Genomic DNA, 24620 nt, shown 5'->3' with positions numbered 1-24620 from the left:
TTCAAAAAAAAAAAAACCCACTATGAAACAGTGAATATGATTTGATTACATTCGTGCTAGAAAAAACAGTCTGCGTACAGAGCTCCAGGCAAGCAGGAGTTCCATCTGCCTCCTTCTCAGCTGTGTTCTCAGGACCAGAACACACAGAGGCAGCTTAACAAACACTGAATGAACGAGTGAAGGAATGAGTGAGGGCCGGACATCTAGAAGGATGCACAGCCAACCTGAGAGCAATGCTGGACCTTGGAGGTGGGTCTCTGCAGGGTTTTTGTCCTGTTGATATTTTCTTGTTTCTTCTGAAACTTTTTAATGAGCATCCCTTGTGCATCTGATTGGGAAAGAAGAACAGTAAAGGCATTAAAAGGAAAAGTGAAGCCTCTGTCCATGGGTGTGGGGGTGGCCGGGGTCCAGATGAGGTGAGGGTGTGGGAGCTCCCTTGGAAGAATGTTGGGCTGGTGAGCAGGGCAGCCATCCTGCCCACATTCATCCCACATCAGCCTGGCAGAGCTGAGACCCTGGGCAGTAAGCCAGGGCTGCAGGAGGGAAGGCGAGGCCCAGAGAACGCCTGTGACTTGGGGTCTCACAGCAGAGGCAGGACGAATGAGCCAGGCCTGTTTGGTCCCAGCCTCCAGCAGCAGGAACTTCGGGTGCTTGGTGAGGTCATGCATACTCCTTAACTCCATTTCACAGATAAGGAAACTGAGGCCCAGGGGTACAGATCTTGAGGCGCAAGGAGCACAGGTCTGGAGACAGACTGGCTCAGATTCTAAATCTGTCACTTTCCTCCCCTGGGAGCATCCTCGTCATGAAGCTTCAGTTCCCCTCTCCTGTCTCAGGTGGTGGCAGTGTGGAGGCCATGCCCATGAGCTAACTTCCACATCGCATTTCTGTGGCAGCCACAGAGCCCAGAAGAATGGGCACTGGCCACTAATTTCCCTGCTTGTCTGGAGCAGTGCACGGGTCTCCTGCTTCTGGGCTTTCCTTTCCATGCCCCCCCCCACCCACCCAGCGAAGGAGGCAGAAGGAGCCTATAGCCAAGGTCATTACATAGTTCCATGGAATGCTATGGAACCATGGGAAGGAGCAGACTGCTGACGGGCGCGTTACAACAACACAGTGCTGGATGAAGGAGGCGGACACAGATAGCCACATGCTGCATGACTCCATTTCTATGACATGCTGGAAAAGGCAGCATGTCAACAATAGGAGCAGAAAACAAATCAGAGGTGGGGTGGGGGAGAGCTTAAAAGGAGCTCAGGGGACTTGGAGGAATGATAAAACTTTCATACCTTGGTTGTGGTGCTAGCTACAGGAAGGTATTCATTTGTCAAAGCTATACGCTGAAAGAGGTCATTTCTACTGTATGTAAACATGAACTGAAATGTTTTAAATTTTAAAAAAATGAAAACCTCAGCCATGATGTTGACTTCATTTTACTATTTAATGTATTTACACATACTATATGTTTGAAATTTTCCAGTATTAAAAAGAAAAAAAAAAAAAACCCTGAGATTGCATCCCTGATCTGCTCAAAACCTTCTCGGTAACCCCCTCCTGGATCAGAGTAAAAGCCAAAAGCCCTACTGTGGCCAGTGGTTACCCTCAATCTAACCCCCAGGCCCTTCAGCTCACCATTCTCCCTGGCTTACTATGTGCCAGTCCCACTGGCCTCTGTGTTTAAAGAACACAGAGGCCACAGGGCCTTTGCACTGGCTGCAGTTGTCTCTGCCTGGACTGCTTTTCCCTACAACATGCCCTGACTCACTTTCTTACCTCCTTCAAATCATTCATTAAAAGACCCCAAGTTAGTTGAGGTGGCTGACCCAGTCCCTAGAGCATGTAACTCTTGATCTCAGGGTTTGAGTTCAAGCCCCACGTTAGGTGTGGAGCCTACTTAAACAAATTAAATAAATAAAAATAATAAAATAATTATGGTATGTGCACACGATGCAATGCCATTCAGCAATGAAAAAGATACAAGATGGATGAATCTCACAGATAAAAATGTTGAACAAAAGAAACTGAACACTACAAAGTGCATACTATTTTATTCTGTTTATGAGAACTTCTAGGAAAATCAAATTAGTCAAAGACAGTGGTTCTCTCAAAGGGTGGGGCATTGACTGGAAGGGAGTGAGGAAACCACCACAGTGTTCTCTACTGTGACTTGAGTGGTGGTCAACATGGGAATGAACTTCAAACTTAACATCTTTTTTTTTTTTAATTTAAGATTTTATTTATTTATTTGACAGACACAGATCACAAGTAGGCAGAGAGGCAGGCAGAGAGAGAAGAGGAAACAGGCTCCCTGCTGAGCAGAGAGCCTGATGCGGGGCTGGATCCCAGGACCCTGGGATCATGACCTGAGCTGAAGGCAGAGGCTTTAACCCACTGAGCCACCCAGGTGCCCCCAAACTTAACATCTTAAGAAACAAACTAGTAAATGGTGACCTGTAGTCATGTGTTTCATAAGCAGAGATGGGTGGGAGGGAGCGCTGCTTCAGATGTTAACCAGATGAGGTTGAGGGGAAGGGAAGTCCCCTTTCCAAAGAAAAAGAAGTCAGGCAGCACCACCACCTCCACACCCCCGCCAACAGTCCTGGGAGTCCTAGACTAAGTCCCTGCCCATTTTCTGGGACTCAGTTTCGCCATCTGTGGGATGGATCCAGGGACTCCAAGGCTTCTTCCTACACTTCCGCCTCTTTTGGGATGAGCTGGCATTTCACTCCTCTCCCAAACAAGACTTCTCAGGATTTTTCCTCTTCACCACTCACACCTGCATACGGGTGGGATCCTCGACACCAATCTTCCCATTGCTGCTTACGAATGACCGCAGTGTGCCTTGGGCCTCTATTCCTCATCTGTATAATGGAGTCAAGCATACCTATTTCTCAAGCTCGTGATACGAATTTTCACTGAGTTACTGAGCACTCCCGGTAGTTTACCAGGGCTTTGCTTTGCACATGCTGTGCACACAGCAAGTGCTTAATAAATAGGGGCTTTGAGGGAAAGATTAGAATTCCCTATAGGTCGTTACATCTTTTTGAGAAGGGCTCCGTGTCGGGGGGTGGGGGGGCCCAAAGTTGCCTGTGAGTCAAACACAAGAGGGAAAACTGTCCCAGGCGCGGAAGCGGCTCGCGTTGTTTTGTTTGGAGCGACGAGTGGAACGCGGCCAGGGAGGCGCACGGCCCCTTTAAGAGTCGAATGGAATGTATCAAAACAAAAAGGTCGCGCGCCCACTGGCTGCGCGCCGCACGTGACCTCACAGCTGATTTCCTGGCCCCCCTCCTTTTTTTTGTTGCTGCCGCCGCCGAGGCCGCCGCCGAGTGTCAGTTTCTGCGCCGCCGCCTGCGGTCTCCGGGCCGTCAGCTGCCGGCCGCCCAGCGCCCCCGTTCCCGCCGCCGCCGCCGCCACCGCCGCCGCCGCCGCCGCGGGCCCGCGCACCTCTCCGCGCGCCCTGCCCCCGCCGAGCCGGCGCGGGCCGCGGGTCTCAGCGGCCGCTGCCCGGCGCTGCCCGGCGCGCAGATGGCGCACTCGGCGGCCGCCGTGCCTCTGGGCGCGCTGGAGCAGGGCTGCCCCATCCGCGTGGAGCACGACCGCCGGCGCCGCCAGTTCACCGTCCGGCTCAACGGTAACGCGGCGTCCGGCCCGCCCCCGCCTTTTGTCTGCGAGCGAGCGGGGCCCGCCGAGGCCGCCCCCTAGCTGGGGCGCGCGCCCCCGGTCCGCAGCCCGGGAGGGGCGTCGCGAGAGCGCGCCGCGGGGTGGCCTCCGGCGGCCGCGGTTCCGCTGCTGTTCTGCCGGGTGCTCCGGGAGCAGGCCCCGGGCTGCGCTCGCGGACTAGGAGGGGGCGCGGCCGACTGGTGGGGCTGGGAGGAGCGGGCTGCCCGGGAGAGGCGCGCCCACGCGGAGCACCCCGGGCCGGCGGGCAGGTGGAGTAAGAAGTGGGGCCAGCTCGGGTCCTCTGCCTCCAGCTCCCGGCTTCAAGCCACAGGGGACCCGCACCTGCGCAAGCGGGGCAGTTTTCCGGTGTTAGACATCCCCCTGAGGGCTGTTCTTGGAGCTCCTGGAGAGTAGGTCAACGGTGACCTCCTCCCTTTCCCCGGGTGCGAAATGGCTTTTTGCCGTCTCTGGGAACATTGGCTTTTTTGCACCGAGCTGGTTGGGGGAATCTTCCGGGCAGACCTGGGGCAGAAGGAGAGAGGGGTGTCTGCCTCAGTGGGTGGGCACTGTGGAGGGGAAGGTGTCCCCATCAGCCCCGTTGGACAAGTTGCCTCCTCTGTGTGTGCCCCAGTTTCTCCATTTTGGCAATGGGAGAGTAGTGCACACCTGTCCCAGTTATAGCGATGAAATGCTGTCGTGAGAGTAGAGAAGGCTTAGAAGAGTGCCAGCAGCGCACAACAAGTGCTACTCACCATTGACCGGTGGTTGTTTTTAAAACCAGAAAGCAGAGTCAAGTCTTCATTTCCTGTAAAGAAAGTTTCCAGCACTTACTAACGCATGCCCCCTCCCCCAAGAAGTCCGGGGGATATAAAAAACAGAATTATAAAGTCCAGGATCAAGAACTCCCTGTGCATCCCCCTCCACATTAATAACTTTTTCTTCCCTCCCAGCTGGGCCCCCAGTGGCATTGTCCAAGCCAGACGGGCCCCTTAGAGGCCATCGTGCCTATTTCTGAGAAGGGAAGGCAGAGCCTCGGAAAAGGGAAAGGGGGAGGTCAGGCAGTGAGTTAGGGCAGAGGTGGGGCAGGATCCCACCTGGTCTGACCCCTGGAACTGGGCTTGTCCAGCCTGCCCTTGGACGTAGTCAGGAGGGGCTGAGGTTGGGGCACGGATGTTTCTCAGGCCCCACGACGTCCCTGTTAAAACATCCCTGTGATGAGGGCATTTTCACCCCCCATTACAGATGAGCAAACTGAGTTTTGAACCAGAGGGAAGGAGTGACTTGCCCTGTATCACAAAGTGCCAGAGCTCAAACCTGGGCCCAACAGATCCTACACAGCGTTCTTCCATGTGAGCGCAAGTCCTTCCACCGCCGTGGTGCTCACCGTGGCCCTACTGACCTTGACACTCAGGACTGGCCATTCTTGTGTGGAGGGTCCTTGTGGTTTTTCCCATCTTACTTTCTGAGGCTCCAGAGAGGCCTCTGTTTCCTTTCGCGGCTCAAGAGACTCCTCCATACATTCACAGAGACAGAAGATAATGGGAACGTTTGGGGTTTCCTTTTTTTTTTCTTTTTTTTTTTGCGAATCAGTATAGCCAAAGGACAGCCCCCCTCTAGAATTGGCTGTGGCCAAGGCTGGACTTGTCTCGCCATGTTTCTAAACTTGTCTCCTTCCCTTCCCCAAATGGCTACCTACAAAATGGACTGGGGATTCCCCGCCCAAAGCCAGGGAGGAGTGGGAGGCCACCAACTTCTCTGCAGCCTGAAGGTGGGGTCTGGATGTGTATTTGGGGAGTTGGGGGAGCTCATCGGTGTCTGGGCCCCATCCTGCCTCAGCTGGAGAGGGGAACAGTGTGTCATAGTGTCTCCCAAACCGCAGGGCAGGCCCTAAAGACAGGCTCATTGTACCTATGGAGAGAGGTAAGCTTCGGCTAAGAGCCAGAGCAGCCCCAAGACTCCCAGGGTGGGCCCCGGGGCATCCCCCTGGCAAGGACTGTGCTGATAAGCTTCCAGCAAGTTCTGGTTGTGGGCGAGGGCAGGGTTGGAGCAACTACGTTGAAGTCCTTCTGTTCCAGGCGAGCTGTGGGCATGTGGGTGGGGTGGGGTGAGGGGAAACTGCTCTTCCTGTTCTACAGATGAGGGTACCGAGACACAGGAAAGTGACCCAGTTGCTCAGGGTCTTGTACCTTGGAGGTGGAAGAACTGGGGTTTATGCCACCTGTCCTTACTAAGCACCTACTACATGCCAAGCATTGCCCTTGGTGCTGAATACTCGGATTGACAGTCCAGAGGGCTGACAGACACTAAATAAAGTGTAAAGTGTCCTAGAAAGCCAGGGCCTGGTGAGAATAAAGCAGGGCAGCAGAAAGGCATGCCGGGAAAGTGCTGCTATTTAGAATTAGGTGTCGGGGAGGGTCACTCTGGGAAGGTGTCAGTTAAGTAAAGACCTAAAAGAGGCAAGGAGGGGAGAGCTCCAGCGGGAAGCACATGCCACGAGGAAGAAGCAGTGGGACCAAAGGCCTTCCATTGCCTGGTGTGTATCCAGAGCAACAGAGAGTGGAGTAATGGAGAAGCAGGGATAGGAAGATCGCAGCAGATAAGGTTAAGAGGTCACGGGGGGCCGCTGGTACAGGGGCCACAAAAGCCGTAGTGAGGACTTGGCTTTGACTCCCAGTGAGGTGGGTGCCTGGGAACGTCCTGAGCAGAGGCTGGACGGGGATGTCCCAGGGTCCTTCTGACTGCTCCCAGGGGAGCAGACTGTGTGGGGGCAAGACAGAGCAGGGAGGTAACTATTGCACTAGTCCAGACGTCGTGAGCAGGGCTGGGGAGAAATGTCCCGGTTCTGGATAGATGGAGAAGGAAGTGTGGATGGCTTTTACTGACGTGGAGTGTGAGATGCTGGAGCCCAGGCCTGTTGCCTACACCCACATTCTAAAACACTAGCTTGTGCCTTACAATGTCATAGGTGGGGAAAGCAGGGCACACAGCCAGGAGGCATCTAAGCCAGAATTAAGCCCCCATCCCTGGGAGAGCCCTTCCTTGGCCTTTCCTCTCCCTTCCCAGCCAGGGCTGACTCTCCCACATGCTGCAGGGAGGAAGGTCATCTGGGAGTCTTAGGGTCCTGGTGCTTTCCGCATCTTCCCTGCTTCCATGTTGCAGATGGGAAAACTGAGGCCCCAGAGAGTTAGTAGATACTTCTGACCTTCTCCGGCATCCCCAAAGGCAGCAGGACTGAAAGGAAAGCACCAATCTCGTGGCTTTCAGATCCCAGTCCAGGATACGAGGCCCCTACATGACTCCATGTCGCCACCACACAGTGCCACATGATGCCCGCCTAGAGCAGTGTTCCTGAGCAGGGAGGGTGGGAGAGGATGCATGGTGTGGTGAGGGACCTCTCTCCAAGTGGGGATGGACTTGCCTGGGTAAACCCCCAGGCGTTGCCCTCGGTGCCTCCCAGCCGTGCTGGCTCGGGCCCCTTGCACTTGGGTTGGGGGTGGACTGGGTCATGTCAGGTGTCGGTGACTGGGGCAAGGTGACCTTTACTACCCTTCTAAGGCTGAAACTGGTGTGGGGCCATAGGTCCGGTGCATCAAGATAGTCCACTAAGGGTCTGGTTCCTCCCCATGTAGAGTGCTGTGACCTGGCCACCGGCAGGGTTCACTAGAGAGCTTTTCCCCTCACACATAGCCCACGTCTATCCCAGTGACCCCGGATGCCTTTTTGTATTTCTTTCAGCCAGAAAACTCTAAGTGAGCTTAGCCACACATGCTGCCAGGCTGTACAACTGCCTCTTAGGGCCTCAGTTTCCCCATCTGTAAACAGGGCTGTAAGAATCTTACCCACTTTGTAAGATTGTGGTGTGGAAATAGCGTGTTCGGAGAGCTGAGCACAGGACAGCGTGGCAGGGCCCCACAGGTGTGAGCTGCCTGTCATCTCCCCGAAGGCCAGCCCGGAAAGCCAGGATCCCAGCGTGGATTCCTCCTGCTGTCCCGCCCTCATTTGGGTTCAGCCCCACCCATTCACTGATCCTCAAACATTCTACCTCAGGGCCTTCGTACATGCTGTCCTTGGCACCTGGACAGGTCATCCCCCACATCTCCTTTTAGATCGGCTCATTCACCTCCTCCAGGTCTTTGCTCAAAAGAGGCCTCCCTGTAGACTCCATTTAAGATAGGATTTGCCTTCTCTGCTCTATTCCAGCTTAACACCTTCAAAGTTCTGTTATTAGGAGGGTATTGTTTGTCCGGCTTTCTCCATTAAGAAAGGGGAGGCCGTTTTCTTCACGGACTGCAGGCACAGCACTCTGAACCTTGCCTGCCATCCATTAGGCCCTCGCTGGATTTGGGGGTCCTTAAATGGCCACGCCAGTCAGGCAGCAGCTCCTTCCGGGACTGGTGACCAGCTCAGGCTGAAAATAGCCTCCTGATCTCTGCTCTCCTGTGCTGGGTGAGCTGAATTCGTGCCCTGGTACAGATGCGGGATCCAAGTCCCATGCGACACAGCTGGGCAGGTAGTAGCAGCGGAGGCCAATGCAGAGCCATAGTGGGGACCTCAGGAGGAGACACTGGGGAGGAGGCGGGACTGGGGCCAAGAAGGGGAAAGGGCATTCCAGGCAGAAGAAGCGTGGAGGCAAAGGCCTGGAGGCAGGGGAGAGGAGGCTTGTTGAGGTGGGGCAGAAAGAGAACCAGGCTGAGGGTCAGGAGGCCTGGGTACCGGCTTCACCTGGGACTCATGGTCACCCTTGGATCTCTGGAGCTCAGTTTCCCATCTGGAAATGGGAAGATGAATTGTAGCCTGCTCCTGGAGCTTTGGGGAGAGACAGAAAGCCTCCCGCATGGGATGGGAGCCTGTTGACCTGTCCGATTTGCTGTAAGGCCCTGGTCTGGTCATTGATCTCTCTTGGCCTGTCAGCCTTCCACGCTCGACATAGGCTGGGAGCTCAGGCAGCACTCAGGAGCAAACTCTAGGAAGCTTTAAAGTCGAAACATGTGAAAGACTATTTGCATTTAAAAAGACACTTGGCATTGCCTTGTTTTCTTTTAGAGCCAATGAATTGTGTTTTCTAACCTCAGGGCCTTTCTACAAACCCTGTCCTCAGCCTGCCCCTTTCTCAGGCACCCCCCAACTCCCGAGGTTTTCATGGAGGGATCTCCCTGGACTGCCTCTGGCTAAATGGCCCTGTGTCACCCCAACCCACTTTACTTTTTCCTTCATACACTTATAGTGGCCTGCAGTCATAAACCAGGGAGTTGTCCTGAGCTCTTTCTCACTTGCCATGTCCAGGTGTCCCCGGCAGATCCTGCCGGCTACACCGTCACAGCACCATCTGAGTCTGATGCCTGCCTGAACCCCAGTGCCTCTGCCTGTGACTGGGTTCCCGTCATCACTCACCTGGGCTAGTGTATCAGCTGTCTCATTGGTCTTCCTGTGCCTGCCCTGGGTCTGCCCTCAGGGGGGCCAGAGGGATCCCTTGAAATCCTGAGTCACCTTCTGTCCCTCCCCTGCCCAGGGCCCTCTTCTGGCTCCCTGCTCACAATGACTTCCCATCTCTACAGCACCAGCTCCTGTCACCTCCTTGCCCTCCTCTCCCCTGCCTTCCCCTTTGCCCATACTGCTCCAGCCACCCCAGCCTCTTCCCTGTCCCTCAAACACATCTGACCCACTCCTGCCTCAGGGCCTTTGCACTGGCTATTCCCCCTGACAAAACAGGGTTCCCCCAGACATCCCGTGGCTAACTCCCTCTGCTCCTTCCTGTTTCTAGCCAGCACTCCCTCCACCCCTGCCCCACCCGGGGCCACACTGCGCATTAACTTGCTTTTCTTGTTTGTTCTCTATCTCCCCTTCTAGTCAGTTCCATGAGGGCAAGGCTCTTGGTCTGGCTTGTTTGCCTCTGAGTCCCAGTATCTGAAACAGTGCCTGAGGCTCCGTAAACAGCTGTTGAAAGGAATGGTTGGATACAGGGGTGAAGGGCCCGATGGTAATTACAACAGCAAAGGCCAACGTGCTCTAGGCACTAATCTTAACATTGTGCAGAGATGACCTCAGTGTTCTAAACACAATGGGGGTTGCGTTATTATATCCCCCACTTTATGGATGAGGAAACTGAGGCACAGAGAGGTCATTCTAGGTCCAACACTGGCAGCCTGGCCCCAAACACCGGTCCCTCTATTTGCCTGCCTTAAGCCCCGAGCATGTGCTGGGCCTCACCTGTTTACCATGGTCCCTCCGCAGGATGTCATGACCGGGCCGTCCTGCTCTACGAGTATGTGGGCAAGCGGATTGTGGACCTGCAGCACACTGAGGTCCCTGACGCCTACCGCGGGCGTGGCATCGCCAAGCACCTGGCTAAGGTAGGCTGGGGGGAGGGGGCTGCCCCCACATGCGGCGAAACCATGGCCCTGGGGGCTGACCCGGGTCTGTGTCATGGCTGGAATGCTGACGACGGTGCCAGCTTGTCCACATGTTACAGCTGCGAATGGGCAGCTGCTGGTGGCACACTCTGCCCTCCCCGCCCCTGCTCCTCCGCAGCAGGGGGCAGCCATTGTGGGCCCAGGCCTTGGGTTCCGTAGGGCTAAGCCTCCAGGGCTGCAGACACCTCCTGGATGTCAGGAGCTCACTGGCCAGGGCTTGGCACATGAGTAATAGGTGCTCATTAAACCCCAATAGAACGACCTCATAAAGGAATGTCCAAGTACAGTGGCTTGCGTCCCGGTTCTCGCCCCTGAGCCCTCCATCCCCAAAACCCAGGCTGGCTGGAGAGCGGGTGTGGGCTTAATGCGGGGAAGGTGACAGAGAATGGCCTTCCGTGCATGGCACTGAGGGCTGCTCCAGGCCCCTGTTCTTCCCTCTGCCTGCTCTACCCACGTCCACCCCCACCTCGGGCCTCATCCGTCCTCTCCCCTCTCCCCCCTGCCCTCCTGTAGCTGCGCCCCCGGCCGCCAGGGTGCGGCAGACATAGCTGTGCTCTTCCTTGAAGCAGGGCCCAGCCTCTCTGCTGCTCTCTGGGGATCGTAACTCAGGAAACTCAGAGTTACTGACCTGGGGAGAGGGGGGGCGGGCCGTGAAGCTGCGTGCACCTCTCTCTGACTCTGGGGAGCCTTGGCCAGCTGTGGGATCTACCAGACACCCCTATCCATGTCTCCCCTGAGTCCTGCTTGCCAGGGCACAAAGGTATTTACCGTGTGGCCTCTGCTGCCTCCTGGGGCCTTCTGTTTCTTCTTCTGTGAAATGGGAGAATAGCCTGGAATCTTGTCTTTTGAGGGTCTCAGGTTGTGAGCCCTGAGACGGGGTGTGCATGGTGAGACGCAACAAGGCCTGCTCGGGCGTGTGGAGCTGGAGGTTCAAACTGGCCAGCATGTAAGCACAGGGTCCCCAGTAGGTGCTCAGTAAATGCCGCTCCCCTCTCATTAGACCAGCCAACCCCACCCAGGCCGTCCTCCACTTTGTTTCAGCAAGCACTTACTAAACGCCAACTGTGTGTAGGACATCCTGCAAGACACCAGGGCAGGGGGTACCCTGAGCTTGCCCTCGCTGTCTATGATGAGAACAGCCACAGGTATGATGAAGGCCACATGGTGGTATCCTCATCACGGCCCTCCGCCCCTGAGCGCCTGTGCGAACCTTGTCATACCCAAGTGTGACCTCTGCTAGGTGCAGGGAGCCCTGGGGCACCCCTGACCCAGCCAGAGGGTAAGGTTCTAGGACAAGGCATCGAAGGAGTGGCTACAGGAGAGTGAGGGCAACAGAATTGTAGGCCTTGTGAGCACAGAGGCCCTGAGATCGGACGGGACAGGAGTGCTGGCTGCCAGGCCTCGTGGGTGGGGTGCAGGGCAGACCAGATGTGGCGCAGGGCTGGGGCTTCTTTGGTTTAGTGCCTGCTTGATGCCTTTCAAGACGCACAGAGCCCACACTGCTGCTGGGTTCACTGGGCTGCCTGTGAGCAGACTACCCTCCCCGGGCCCCTGGTCCACTTCGGTGCCGTGTGGCCACGGGCAATGTATCCCAGCTTTGTGCCTTGGTTTCCCCCACTGCAAAAGGAGGGTAGCAGCAGCATGTCCCTCGGCCCGCAGGCGCCAGCTCCCGCCCTTGGAGGGGAGCACCAGGGAAATTGTGCGGGGCCCGGCTGCAGGCTGCAGGCACTGACCGCTGCTCTCTCTGCCCCGGCTCCCAGGCTGCTCTGGACTTTGTAGTGGAGGAGGACCTGAAGGCGCATCTCACGTGCTGGTACATCCAGAAGTACGTCAAGGAGAACCCCCTGCCGCAGTACCTGGAGCGCCTCCAGCCATAGCCCCGGCCCCGCGGGGCAGGACCCTCCAAGCCGGACCTCTCCTCGCGGCCTTCACCCCGGCCCTCTGTGTGCTCTCAGGAAACCTGCTCCCCACCGGGGATGGACTCAGAGTTATTTTTGTAAGGACGCTTCTTGGTGGCCCCCAGAAGCTGCCAGCCGACAACGGGCAGTGGTCCAGCTACCGCGGTGAAGGGGAAGCCGGGCAGCTGAGATCCCGGAGGAATACGCTCTGCACACACTGGCTGTCTTCTCACGAGGCCATCCCCACCTTTCATGGGCAGGCCAGCGGGGGCCAGCAGCCAGGACCAGAGGGTGGCCAGGGCTGTCCCTGTGGCTGGTCTGGGTCTCACCTGCTGTTCCCTGCTCTGTGATCGGCAGGGGGGCTGATTTGGGGCCCCCTCTGCCACCACCTAGGGCTGTGTCCTTTGTGCAGCAAGGAGGGGATTGCCTGAGTGGACAGGAGCAATAAGAAACCTCGCGTGCCAACTTCCCAGAGGATGCCACCAGCCCCTTCCCTTCCCCCAGCTTCTGCACCCTGGCACTGGGGGGTGGGCCCAGGTGCGGGGCAGCCCTCCTTCAGGGGCAAAGCCTGGAATGCGTGGATTGCGTACCCCCGCGGCCCAACCGTGCACACACGAGCACATGTGCATGCACACATGCACACATGCACATGCACGGGACACTGTGTAGGTCTCTGCATCAGTGGAGGGGCTGGTGGAGGGAGCACTGGGTGTTCTCTCCTTGGTACCTGTTCCCTTAATTCCTTGCCCCCTTGTCTGTCAGCTGTGCAGGTAGTCCGAGGTCCCCATGCCCTGTGGCCGCCATCCCTGTTTGCCCCGTCTGCCTGGAGCCAGCCCCAGGCATGACTGGAGCACCAAGCCCCGGGACCCCCCTCTTGTACCGGCCTCTTGGTCCCCCGCGGGTGGGCTGTCTCACAGAGGTCCCTTTGGAGCTCAGGTGGGAGGGAGGCACACTGTCCTAACAAAACCGTCCTCACCTCCAAGGGAAAGAAACAGTGATGTGGTGGGATTTCCTTTTTGGACATCGGACATCGGAGCACCTTTCTCTCTCATGGCTAGCTTCTGGCCCGACATGTCCTGTTGCCTGGCTGGGATCCCAGGGTCCCTCCCAGACAGCTCTCCTGGCCGTGGCCTGGGAGGTGCACACCAGCACCCCTCCTTTGTGACCTGGGGAGGGCTCAGGGTCCTGACCTCCCATGCCCTCCTTCCAATCCATGCCTGCCTCTCTGTGGGGCTGGAGGGCGACCCTGGAGTCAGAGTCCCTTAGGGGCTGAGACATTGGTTCACAGCACATCCCCAGGGGTACCGTGTCCCCTCCAGGCCTCTGGCTGGGGGCAGGCTTGGGAAAGTGTGTGTGCTGGGGGGAACTGGTTGCCACAGTGACCCCTCCCTTTCTGATTGCGTTCACCTCTTCGCTCCCAATCTCAGCACCGAGCTCCCCGTGACCGCTGCAGCTCGGCGGCCCCCGGCAGACATTTGCACAGAGCCCTTCCCGCCCAGTAGCAGGAACAGCTGGATCAGGCTGTACCTGCAGCCTGTCTGCGAGGGGTCCCTGAGCCCTGGAGAGGCAGTATCCTCAGCACCCTCACAGCCTTCTGTGTGCTCACTCCCAGACCCACTCTGGCCTCTAAGAATTCCCATCTCCAAGGGCTGAAGTCATGCCCCGCCTTGCCCACCATGCTCCTCAGTTCTGTTTGCACAGGGCTACAGTGAGGAGCCACAAATGCCCCTGGGCCTCTGCTGTGCCGGTAGCTGGCAGCCAGGAAGAACTCTGGGACTCAGTTGCTGAGTCCCCTCCAAAAGGCTGAGGGTGTCCCATCTCTGGCACAGCTCAAGGAAAGAGTGGGTTGTAGGTCCAAGAGTGGCCCTGGGCCTTCTTCCCCTGACTCCTGGGTCAGGGAGCTTATGGGGCCCCTTCCCCTCCCACTCCCCAGCCACACAAGCCTTCCCAAGGCCAAACATAGACTCAGTCATGAAAACTGCCCAGTAGCTGAGAAAACCGGTGCTTTTTCCTTCCATGGCCTATAGGGTGACACAAACCAGCTCCGGGAGGGCACTTGGCCCCAGGGCACTCCCGGTCAGGCCACAGGAGGGTATCCCACAGCAGTAGCACACAGGACCCCAGGGAGGCCCCTAGGGCAAGCAGGGCCAACCAGAGCAGACAGCCAGCTGGCTTCAAGAGAGCAGCCCTGTCTCAGTCCTCCGTGGGTCCCAGCCGGCACCTGTGTTCTTAACCACATGTGACATACTACACCTGGCCAGCATGCACACAAAACAGTACTTGAACCAGGAGACATGCAGGGTCTTGGGGGACATGGCTCAGCCCTGGGTCCAGGAACAGCTTGTCCCCAGTTCCTGCAAGAGCCACCTGGAGCCTCCTCACCTCTGGCTGCCTTAAGTCCCACCGCCCCCACCGCCCCGGCCTGCCTGGCCCCAGTGTTCAGCAGAGCCTGCTCTCCAAGGCTGGGACCCTGGTCTGCAGCAGACACAGATCCTAGGGCTCCCAGCCCTTCTCCACCGGCCTATACCACCTCCCACTCCCACCCCCACCCCCGGTGCTACTCCGTGGCGCTCCCACCTCGTCCGCACCCAACCTGGGTGCTCCAGGAGCCCTTCCTCGGCAGGCAGGTCACGTAGGCCGCTTCCACCCGCAGGGGCAGGGGGACACGTGGGGATGCCACCCGGCCCCCCTGCAAGCAGATTGCCCCACGGGCCCTGCGCTCTCCTGCCATGTCTTGCTTGGGGGCTTTCTTTTTCTTGCCCAGTCAAGCCAGGTGGTAAGTCATGTGCCTTTCCTACTCAGGACCTGTTCCAGGTGGTGTCTGGGCCGAGGCCGGTCTCCACACCTGCTCCCTCTGTTATTTTTCAAACTCTTGAACAGATTGCATGGCATACATTTCAATAAAAGATGTGACCTAGTGTGCGGGCTCCAGGACTGCTTCTAGAAGCTGTGCAGCGGGCTCTTGGGGTGGGGCAGGGGGCGACTCCTCCCCCCACCATCCTGCTCCAGTCGGATCATTGCCCCCCCTTTTAGTGACGAGGAAAGAAGTTCAGGTTAAGGAGCCATGGGTGTGAGAAGGAGGGGAGAAGGCAGGCTTCGCAGGCGTGCTCCGTTCTTCTGTCCCGCTCCCTGGTGTTCAGCCTTTTACTTAAATGGGCAGCAAAGCCCCCACTTTCTGGTGGGGAAGGCGAGGCTCTGACAGGCACTCGGGGCCTAGCTGAGGTCTCTCAGCAAGAACTCAGTGGCGTCAGGATCTGGGGACTTTGCCATCCTTTCCCACGTCACAGCTCCCGCCTCCTGAGGCCACGGCCATGCGCTCAGCACGGCGCCAGCGGAGCAGCTGGACAGGGTTTACCGGGAAGAGGCTGTGATGTCCTGTCACGTCTCCTCAGCTACTGCTCTTAGACATGCCCCTCTCCCCACTGAAGAGCCTTTCCCTGGGGTTTCTAGTTCCAGGGAGGGCGGCAGGCTCCCATGGGGGAAACCAGGCGCTGCGCTCGAGGGCCACGTGGCCACGTTTCTGTCTGTCCCACTCCCTGCCCCCCACCCTATGGTCCAGGGAGGGAGGGATTCCTGATTGGGAGTTTTCCTAGTTCCCACTCGGGATTACAGGGCTACCCTGAAGAAGAGGAAGGCCCTTCAGAATCTTGTCTAGCTTGATTGTCATGGCCGTGCCATGAGATCCCAGTTCTTTGGCCTGTTTTACAGATGAGGAGACTGAGGCCCACAATGGGGGAGTCACTAGGCTACAGCCCACAGAGCTGGACAGCAAGAGCACCAGGATCCACACCCAGTCCCTGCCCTTTCTATAAGATGATGCCGGGCTGGAGGGTCCTAGGTCATACTATCTACCCTACGTGATAGATGGTCTCAGAGAAAAATACACACATAACTCTTCTGGTAACTTCTCTGCTCATTTGGAAGGTTAAGTGGGTTCTGCCCTGAGCTACAAGATACACAGCTGAGCAGGGGGGCCCACTGGGCAGGAGAGGATGACTGCGCATGTGCACCTGGGGTGTGGTAGGGCTTAGGAGGGAGCGTGCAACCACTCATTCACTCACATCGTTCCTTCCTCGGGGCTGGCTTCTCGGAATGCTCAAGTCCACACAAATGTCCCCTTAGCTATTCTCAGGGTGCTGCTCCTTCCAAACCAGTGGCCTAAGTTCCCCATTGGAGTTTGGCGAGGGTGTGGAGGCTCATTGTCCACCCACCCCCGCCCCGTGCAGATCGAGCTCCAGGCTTGTCTCATCCGGTCCCTTGTCTCATGGTCCCTTGTTTCATCCCACAGCTGCCGGGATGTTCCCAGCTGCTGAGGACACTCTGCAGCCTTGTGCCCGTACCTGGAGCTGAGTCTACAGCTTTGTCTCTGCTGACCCTGCTGTAGCCCCAGCATCCAGCCCACACCGGAGCATTTGTCACAGTCATACCCGTCACCGTGACTGGGGACAGCAGCCTGCAGGTCTCCAGGCCCTGCCTTCAGGAGGCACCTCCACCCCACCCCTGAAACTAGCAGAGATGTCAAATAGCAGTTTTCACCTTCTGGGTCCCCTTCCCCCCAGGGGCAGTGAGATCATGGCTGTGCCCCAGCCCAATCTGGTCATTCAAGCCGGCCTGGGTTCCCGTGTTCAAGGGACCGTTCCTCAGAGGCCGAGGTTCTGACCAAGAACGACAGCAGTCCGTGTAGTCAGGAGAACAGAGACCGCCTCACGTACAGCAAACCAAGGGGATTTAGTGCGGGGGACTGGCCACCACACTGCCGGAAGGATGAGAGGAGCAAGTGTGAGAAGATGACCCAGATGTGAGTACCTGTGGGAGGCTGCGGGGCCACAAGCTGGGGCACAAGCTGTCCCTGAAAGCCATGATTGCTGGCCCACTGCCAGGACTCCGCTACCTGAACCAAATCTCGCAGTGGGTGCCTACCCGTGCCTGCTGCCACCACCACTGCCAAAACGCTCCAGGTCCAGAAACTCGCTTTCACCATCCTCTGGGCTCATGCCGGTGCTCCTTTGGGCAGAAGTGAACAGGCTGCCCGCTGCCGAGGGCTCTGGGACGTGTGGGTGCAGGTGCGATCCAGGGGATGAAGGGATGTGGACGCCCTCGGACAAGTAGCCAGGATGGAATATTCTTGCCAGCGAGGGGCAGGGCATCTGATACCATGCTGATCCCTCTATGCCAATGGTGGAAGACGGTGTGATGGAGAATGACAGCTCCCAGTGCCCGGCCGCCTCCAAATGGCTGTCAGAATGGCCCCTGACGTTTGGAGGCGCTCAGTCATCACGGTGCGGGCGCGTCATGGGCTGCTGTGTCACGAACTTCTCATAGGTGACAGGGCCCTTGTAGGCCGTGGATCAGGGGTTTCGGTGGGAGATCTATGGGTGAGATCCAGCAATCCTCTGAATTTGGGAGAGGGTGGAACGCATGAGGTCAAGGGAGGATCCTTCAAGAGGCTTCTTTCTGGGGCATCTGGGTAGCTCAGTGGGTTAAGCCTCTGCCTTCAGCTCAGGTCATGGTCTCAGGGTCCTGGGATTGAGCCCCATCTTGGGCTCTCTGCTTAGCAGGGAGCCTGCTTCCTCCTCTCTCTCTGCCTGCCTCTCTGCCTACTTGTGGTCTCTCTCTCTCTTTGTCAAATAAATAAATAAATTTTTTTTTTTTTTTTTTTTTTTTAAAGAGGCTTCTTTCTAAAGGCTCTTCATGATGAAGTCACAGGTCAGATGAGGAAAGACGCTGAGACCGGACAGGAATACGCCTCTGCATGGTCATTCTGGAATCTAGAATAAGGAGAGTCGGGGAAAAAAGAAGTTATGGGTGTTTTAATCTGTTAAGACAAAAAGGCCAACTAAAGGGATGAACTAGGTCAGAGAAGCACGTCCCTTCATTCCTAGCTCCCAAGCTGAATTTGCCCGTGAAAGGAGAGCCTTCCTCCTTTTATATGTGGAGACCCTGCGTTCAGGAGGCCAATCCCATTCCCATGTGGAGTACCCAGTATGTGTCTAGTGAGGATGTGAGGGTGAGCAAGGCAGAGGGAGTCCATCATCAGGGGACCTGGCAGGGCAGGGCAGGAGTGGGAAGCACACACCCAGGAAGAAGACTGTGACAGGGCTGTGGGCATTCACAGACAAGGCACCTACCCCAGTGCAGAGGGCCCTGGAAGGAATATCTAGGTGGAAAGCTAAAGACAGGTGGGCATTGTGAAGGGGTCAGCTTACAGGCCCCATAGGAAGTGGCCCCCACAGGCCCCCCCTCATCTCCTACCACGCTGCGGCCACATAGGCCTCCCTGCTGTTCTTCAGACCTCAAAGTCAGTCCCACCTCAGGGCCTTTGTACATGCAGCTCCATCTGCACAGAATGCTCTTTTCCCAGCCATCCTTGTGTTTCCCTACCTGGCCTCCTTCAGGTCTGTGCCCAGCTGTCACCTTCTTAGGGAGGCCTCCTTTCCCAGAGCCTGCCCTGCCTTTAAGTTGTGACCTACCCCTCCTGATTCCCTTACTCTGCTCTAGTTTTTACAGTCATTTCTTTCTTCTTACATTATATAAAACTGGTTTATTTTAGCTTATTACTTGTTGTCTGCGTCACACTCCTAGGATACAAGCCCCATGAGGACAGTAGTTTATGTTCCACTGTGCTCATTTTGATAACCCCAGACCAGAGCAGTGCCTAACACAGATTTCATGCTCAGCAGTGTTTCTTGGATGGATCGATGGACCAACGGACAGATAGATGAACAGATGGAGCAATAAAGGAAACAAAAGCTCTGGGTAGACTAAACGGCAAGAGCAAAGGCCCAGCAGTGAGGGAGCTGAAGGCATCTTTTGAGGTTGCCCATGTCTGGAAGTGAGGGCGGCAGGAAATGAGCCTGGAGAGGAGCCTGGAGCCAGGTGAAGGACAGCCAGGAGGTGTGGTAGAGTTTGCTCACAATGTGGGGACACGCAGCTGCTCCTGCCAACCTCCCTGTAGCTGACGTGCCTCGGGTCTGAGTTCCAGCCAACAGACTGTGTGTGGAAGTGCGGGAGCCTCCTTCCAGGCTCTGTCTTTCCCATTCCACCACTGCTGCTGGGGACAGCAAGGCCATGCTGCTGGTCAGTCTCGTGGAAAAGAACGCAGGTCCCTGGGCTGCTGCCTGGGCACAAGCCCCCTGCCAAGAGTGAGCTCCCCTTTAGGCTTACTCCATGACTGAGAAATACATCTCTGCAGGGTTGTCAGCATCCAGCCTCTGGGCGTCAGTTACACCAGACAGGATGCTAACTCTACCTGGAGCTGGGTGCTTCCGTTACTGAACACAGGACACGGCGAGTGAGGGCTTAGTGGTCAGGTGTGGAGCCACGGACACAGACTCTGCAGAGCGGAAAGGTGGAGACTCACATTGCACAGGTGCTGAATGTTCGGTACCCTCACTCCTGCCAGGCCCCGGAGGCCAGAACCCGCCACTACCCGGCCTGGGGCTTTTGGGGGCACTGAGGCAAATGAAGCCCATAGTGTGTGCCAGCGGCTCCTTCAGTCTGCAACAAGGCTGAGGAACAGGTGTGTGCGAGATGACCATCTGCCCACGGAAGGCAGGTGGGTGAAAGACCAGAGGCCTGTGGGATTGGACAAGGCCACTGCTACTGGCTGCGAACGGCAGGGACTCGACCTGACCGTGCCCGAGACAGCAGTGGCCCATCACAGCTTCCCTGCTTCTGTAGACAAAGCTTCGGCCACTTGCGAGATCGGGGGCAGTGTCCCTTGGGCCCACCAGCTCAGGGTCTGAGCTGCTCCAGAGGTTCAGCTTTGGTAAACTGAGGCAGAGGCAGACGTTGTGATTAAAAGCAATGAAATGGATCTTCTTGAAAGCTCCATTAGAACATAGTGACGGGCGCAGTCCTCCAGAAATTCCCGAAAGGGGGCCTCCCTCGGTTTTGGAGGGAACTGTACTGCCAACGAAGGGGCCCGCAGCTTGGCCCCTGAGGCCACACCCATGCGGGCAGGTGGCAGAGAGCCTGCAGACCCCTTCTCGGAGGCAGTCACGGAGTAAACAGGATGGGGATGGTCCTTCCAGAGAACAGAGTTGGGCCCGAGCCGGGGAGAGGGACTCTGTGACACCTGCCCCTCAGGATCCCGTTGTCGCTGGCCTGGTGCTGCCACGAGGTGGGCTGTCTCCTGCCCTCCCTGTGTCAGATGAGAGCTGTACCTGCGGTGATCCTGTCCCCATCCCACCATCTCATCCTGGCTCCGAATGGGCAGTAACTTGGATTTTACTACTAGATCACAGGCTGGTGGAGAACATTCTCCCTCTCTAAGAAAGAGGAGGCCTCAAACCGAAATGGGGTGTGGTGTGGGTGGTCCCTCCAGCAGAGGGGGCCAGTGAAGAAAAAGGAGCACTATGATTGGGGGGCCAGAGGACAGATTGTTGCAGGGACTCCGTAAGTCACCAAAACCCCATGTCCTGCCCTTCCTGGACAGACAGATGGCATCTCCCGGCCTCCCTGGTCGTTAATTGGCAGCAGAAGTGAACAGAGGTTTTCCGAAAGCGGTGCCTCCCCTCCTCCCATCTCTCTGTCCTCTTCAGGAAGTGGTGGCCTCCCGGAGAGGGAGAGCCCAGCGTTGCGTCTGATCTCTGAAGCATTGTTCAGTCTATTTGTTAGACCAACAATAACTTAACAAACACACAGGATTGGTCAGGCATCTTGATGGCTGCTGAGGCTTCTGGGGACTCATTGAAGGCTTATAAGCAGGAAAGTGCCAAGTTCATATTTGTTTTAAAGGAATTATGGCTGCTAGAGTGTGGAGAGAGGATTGCAAGGTGAAGGTTGGGGGTAGGAAGGCAGCTTAGGAAGTCAGGGCAGATCCCCAGTGTCCTGGACCACAATAGGGGAGTAAGATAGAGAAATGGGTTAGGTTTGAGGGGTCCCCAAGTCCACAGCTGACAAGTGGCAGGGGTCAGGACACAACCTGGAGTCTGTCTGGTGGAAGATGTCCCTGTGAGTTGAGGGGTGTGCATGTGCATGTGCATGCGTGTGTGTGTGTGTGTGTGTGTGTGTGTGTGTGTACACATGGCCCCCAGATACCATCTCCACTATAGCCAGCCCAGGCCAGGGCCCTACTTCCCTCCCTCATCTGACCTCTGGTCTCCCAACCAATCTCTTATACCCTGTGGGCTGCTCTCCACACAGTAGCCATAAAAATCTGCCTGAAACCTTGGTCAGACTATGTCCAGTGCCCTCCCACTGAACTGAGGGTATGATCCAAGGGACCTGAAGCAGCACCTTGTCCCTCGACTTCATCACACTTCACTAGCACTGACCTTGTTTCTGTTCTCCCAATCCTTCAAGCTTGTTCCTGCCTCAAGGCCTTTGCATTTCTGCTCACTCTACCTGAAGTTGTCTTCCTCCAAACATTACCATAATTTCACCTTCCTTGTCATTTAGATCTGTTTTAATTAGACACGTGTTCAGTTGCTACGAAATCCAACTCACAGCGGCATTTCCTATATTCTACGTATTACGACGTCTGGAGGATGAAGGCCCAGGGCTGGTGCTGTGGTGCTATGATGTCACTGAAGGCCCAGGCTCTTTTCATCCACCTCTCCATCTCCTGTTGGCTTCCCCCTCCTGCTGTTGCTTCATGGTCACAAAATGGCTCCTGTACCCCCAGGTATCACAGCCATAGTCTAGGCAAGAGGAAAAGTGGATGCTGCTTTTCCTGACCTTCCCGTCTAATATTGCCTCCCCAGACGCTCTTTACCTCACTCCCCCATCTTATTCTGATCCTGTATCACTCCCTGGACTTTTCTTACTTGTTTCCTTGCTGGTTGATCCACTCTTGCCCCTGAAACAGAAGCCCAAAAAGCAGGACTACACCCGTCATGTTCCTTGCTCGTCCGCGGCTGTGGCCCAGTGCCAGAAACACAGGGATATTTGTTGAATGAATGAACACTGGAGTCCCCTAGCTAGCTTGGTGCCAGAGTCGGGACTCCAAATCCGACTGCTCACCTCAAGGGCCTGGACATTTCACAGAGAGTCCCTGGGACCCTGTGTGTGAGGAATCCAGGAAGTCGGGGGAGCTGCCCCGTCTGTGTGCAGGTTGTGGGCCTATGAACAAGGAGCCTGTGTTTGCCGGCCTGGATGCAGAGAGAGGTCCTGCGCTCGAGCCCCACATCGGGCTCCCTGCTCGGCGGGGAGCCTGCTTCTCCCTCTGCCTGCCACTCCTCTGCTTCTGCTCACTCTGACAGATAAATAAATAAAACCTTAAAAAAAATAATGTGAGTAGGGTGAAATGAGGTCAGATGGGAGGGCGCCGATCGAGTCTGACTGGTGAGTTCACAAGAAGAGGAGATCTGGACACACAAGGAGACCCTGTGTGTGTGTGTGTGTGTGTGTGTGTGCGCGCGCGCGTGTGTGTGCGTGTGCACGGGGAGATATGTGAGGACACCCCGAGAATGTGGCTGCTCCAAGCCGAGGAGAGAGGCCTCAGAAGAAACCAGCCCTGGTTTCTTCATCTCCAACTTCTAGGTCCCAGAGGCATGAAAATAAAAATGTGTATGGTGGGGTGCCCGAGTGGCTCAGTGGGTTAAAGCCTCTGCCTTTGGCTCAGGTCATGATCCCAGGGTCCTGGGATTGAGCCCCGCATCGGGCTCTCTGTTCGGCAGGAAGCCTGCTTCCCTTCCTCTCTCTCCGCCTGCCTCTCTGCCTACTTGTGATCTCTGTCAAATAAATAAATAAAATCTTAAAAAAAAAAAAAAAAAAACAAAGAAACCTCAGCACCTTAAAAAAAACTGTGTGTGGTGTCAGCCCCCCAGTCTGTAGCACTTTGTGTGTGATGGCAGAAGCGTGCCCCACTGGCCCCAAGGTCCCCCAGCCCCTGTTTGTGAAATCGGCCTCTGAGTAGGTGTCTCACCTACTTGATGCTCCCGAGGGAGGCACCTGCTCGAACACGAACTATAAAAAGGCACTTTTATCATCAAACCGTCCTGACCCAGTTTGGGCAGGAGCTCTTCCTATTAAAACCGGAACTCCAGTGTCACCCTCCAGGCCCCTGGCTCTGTGTGGCCCAGCCCTGACTTAGGAGCCGGCCAGGAGGGCTAACGGAAGGCAGCGGCCTCGTCCATGTCCTCCTCTGTCACCGGGCTTTCCCACACCCTGGCACAGAGCAGGGTTTGGTGGCACATGACCGAATCACACCCCTCCTCCGAAGCTCCACGACCGCTGAGCGGCCTCGCTGTCATGCCCACGGCCGCCAGTCTCTAGCAAGGAGTCCGAGATCAGTCAGGGCAATCTGTGCCCTTCCCACACTCACGCTGTGAAACTGGGCCAATTGCTTTATCTTCACACAGGCATGAGCTTGGGGTTCCCCAGGAACGTGGTTTGTGCACACACTGGGGCCTTTTCCGTGTCCAAGGTGAGGTGCTGCCAGGAGGGAGGATTGAGGTTCCCTAGGAACAGCCTGGAAGGACACCTGGCTGCTTGCGGCTGGTCTCATGACTGGGCTTGGGCGCCATGAAGCACTGGGAGGTCAGCCTTGTCCCACCAACTGGAAAGCATTTGCCAATACAGGATTTCAGGAGGGGCTTGTTTCAGGCGTCTACGCCTGTCGAACAAGCCACCGCCAAAAACGGTTGTGGAAAACAAGGCCCATTTCTGGCTGTTCACGGAGACCGTGGGTCAGGAGTCTAGACGGGGCACAGCAGGGAGGGCTTATCTCTCACTCTCGATGTGTGGGGCCTCAGTGGGGATGTCAAGAGACTGTGCTGGTGAAGCTGTGGGGAAACAGCCCCTGGTGGTGGTGGGAGTGGAGGACGCTTGGGTGACAGTTGTCAATGCAGCAAGCGCCCACGCCCTCTGAGCCCGCAAGTTGTCTTCGGGAAATTATCCCACAGGAAGGTGTGCAACACCAGGAAGTCATGCAAGCACACGGATTGCAGCCGTCTTTGAAACCGTAAAAAGACTTCTGGGAGGCTTCCTAAGAAAAGCAGGGCAGAGGTAACCATGGCGTGTGGCGTCCTGTGGAATCTCGAGCATGCCCAGAGTGACCCCCAGGATACGCTGAAGTGATACTAACAAGCCACACAGCCCGTGTCCAGTATGCACCGTGGGGGTAAAGGACACAGTGGTTAGCAGATAGAGACATTTGCCTATGTATGGGTCTGCCACAAAAGACACAGCAGAAAGGCACAAGCGATTGTTCTAGAAGGTGTTAAGGACGAAGTAATGGGAAGACCAGGATGTGAGAAACTCACCGTCTCTGCACATTGTTTTGTAACTTGAACATGATGCCATGTGAATATATTATCCATTCAGAATCAAAGTTCTATCCTTAAGATGCTCACTTTTGATGCTTTTAGTCGTAAGTCCAAACCTTCCTTTGAAAACATGCAAAGATGTCTTTGTTTGCATCCCGGATGCCTACGATGTGTGGGGAGGGGTCTGACCTGGCCGAATACACTGGACGCACACTCGTCGCTCCTCCTCGCAGGAGCTGCGCGCCGTAGCCATGTCAGTGCCGTCTGCTCGGTCCATCCCACACGTGCCTTTTTAGACTCTTCCCTGCAGCCAGGACTGGAAGCCTGCAAGGCACACTTCCCAGACGCCCCGGCGGGTGACAGGGCCTACAGGAGGCGTGGCAGGTGTCCTGGAGACGGGAAGGAGGGAGGAGCCATCCCAGGCCCGGGTACTGTGGCAC

The 24620-nt window shown here is 56.5% G+C and overlaps 1 protein-coding gene across 1 annotated transcript; it reads left to right on the top strand.

Moving 5' to 3' along the window:
• Positions 1–3291: 3291 nt before the first annotated feature.
• Positions 3292–14886, top strand: NATD1 (N-acetyltransferase domain containing 1). Its single transcript, XM_059148700.1, has 3 exons — positions 3292–3631; positions 9892–10010; positions 11831–14886. The coding sequence occupies exons 1-3, from the start codon at positions 3526–3528 to the stop codon at positions 11945–11947; spliced, it is 342 nt and encodes a 113-aa protein (XP_059004683.1). The 5' UTR covers positions 3292–3525; the 3' UTR covers positions 11948–14886.
• The last annotated feature ends 9734 nt before the right edge of the window (positions 14887–24620 follow it).

Source organism: Mustela lutreola, chromosome 15, assembly GCF_030435805.1.
Source record: "Mustela lutreola isolate mMusLut2 chromosome 15, mMusLut2.pri, whole genome shotgun sequence".
In the NCBI taxonomy this organism is placed as follows: Eukaryota; Metazoa; Chordata; class Mammalia; order Carnivora; family Mustelidae; genus Mustela; species Mustela lutreola.
The sequence above is the reverse complement of the archived record's forward strand: the minus strand, read 5'-3'. Positions and strand labels throughout refer to the sequence as shown.

What these genes read in the sequence shown, in the direction of transcription:
- NATD1 (XM_059148700.1), top strand. Translation starts at nt 3,526, where the DNA reads ATGGCGCACTCGGCGGCCGCCGTGCCTCTGGGCGCGCTGGAGCAGGGC. An exon ending in GTTCACCGTCCGGCTCAACG is followed by an intron (nt 3,632 to 9,891) that starts GTAACGCGGCGT and finishes GTCCCTCCGCAG; the next exon opens with GATGTCATGACCGGGCCGTC. An exon ending in TCGCCAAGCACCTGGCTAAG is followed by an intron (nt 10,011 to 11,830) that starts GTAGGCTGGGGG and finishes CCCGGCTCCCAG; the next exon opens with GCTGCTCTGGACTTTGTAGT.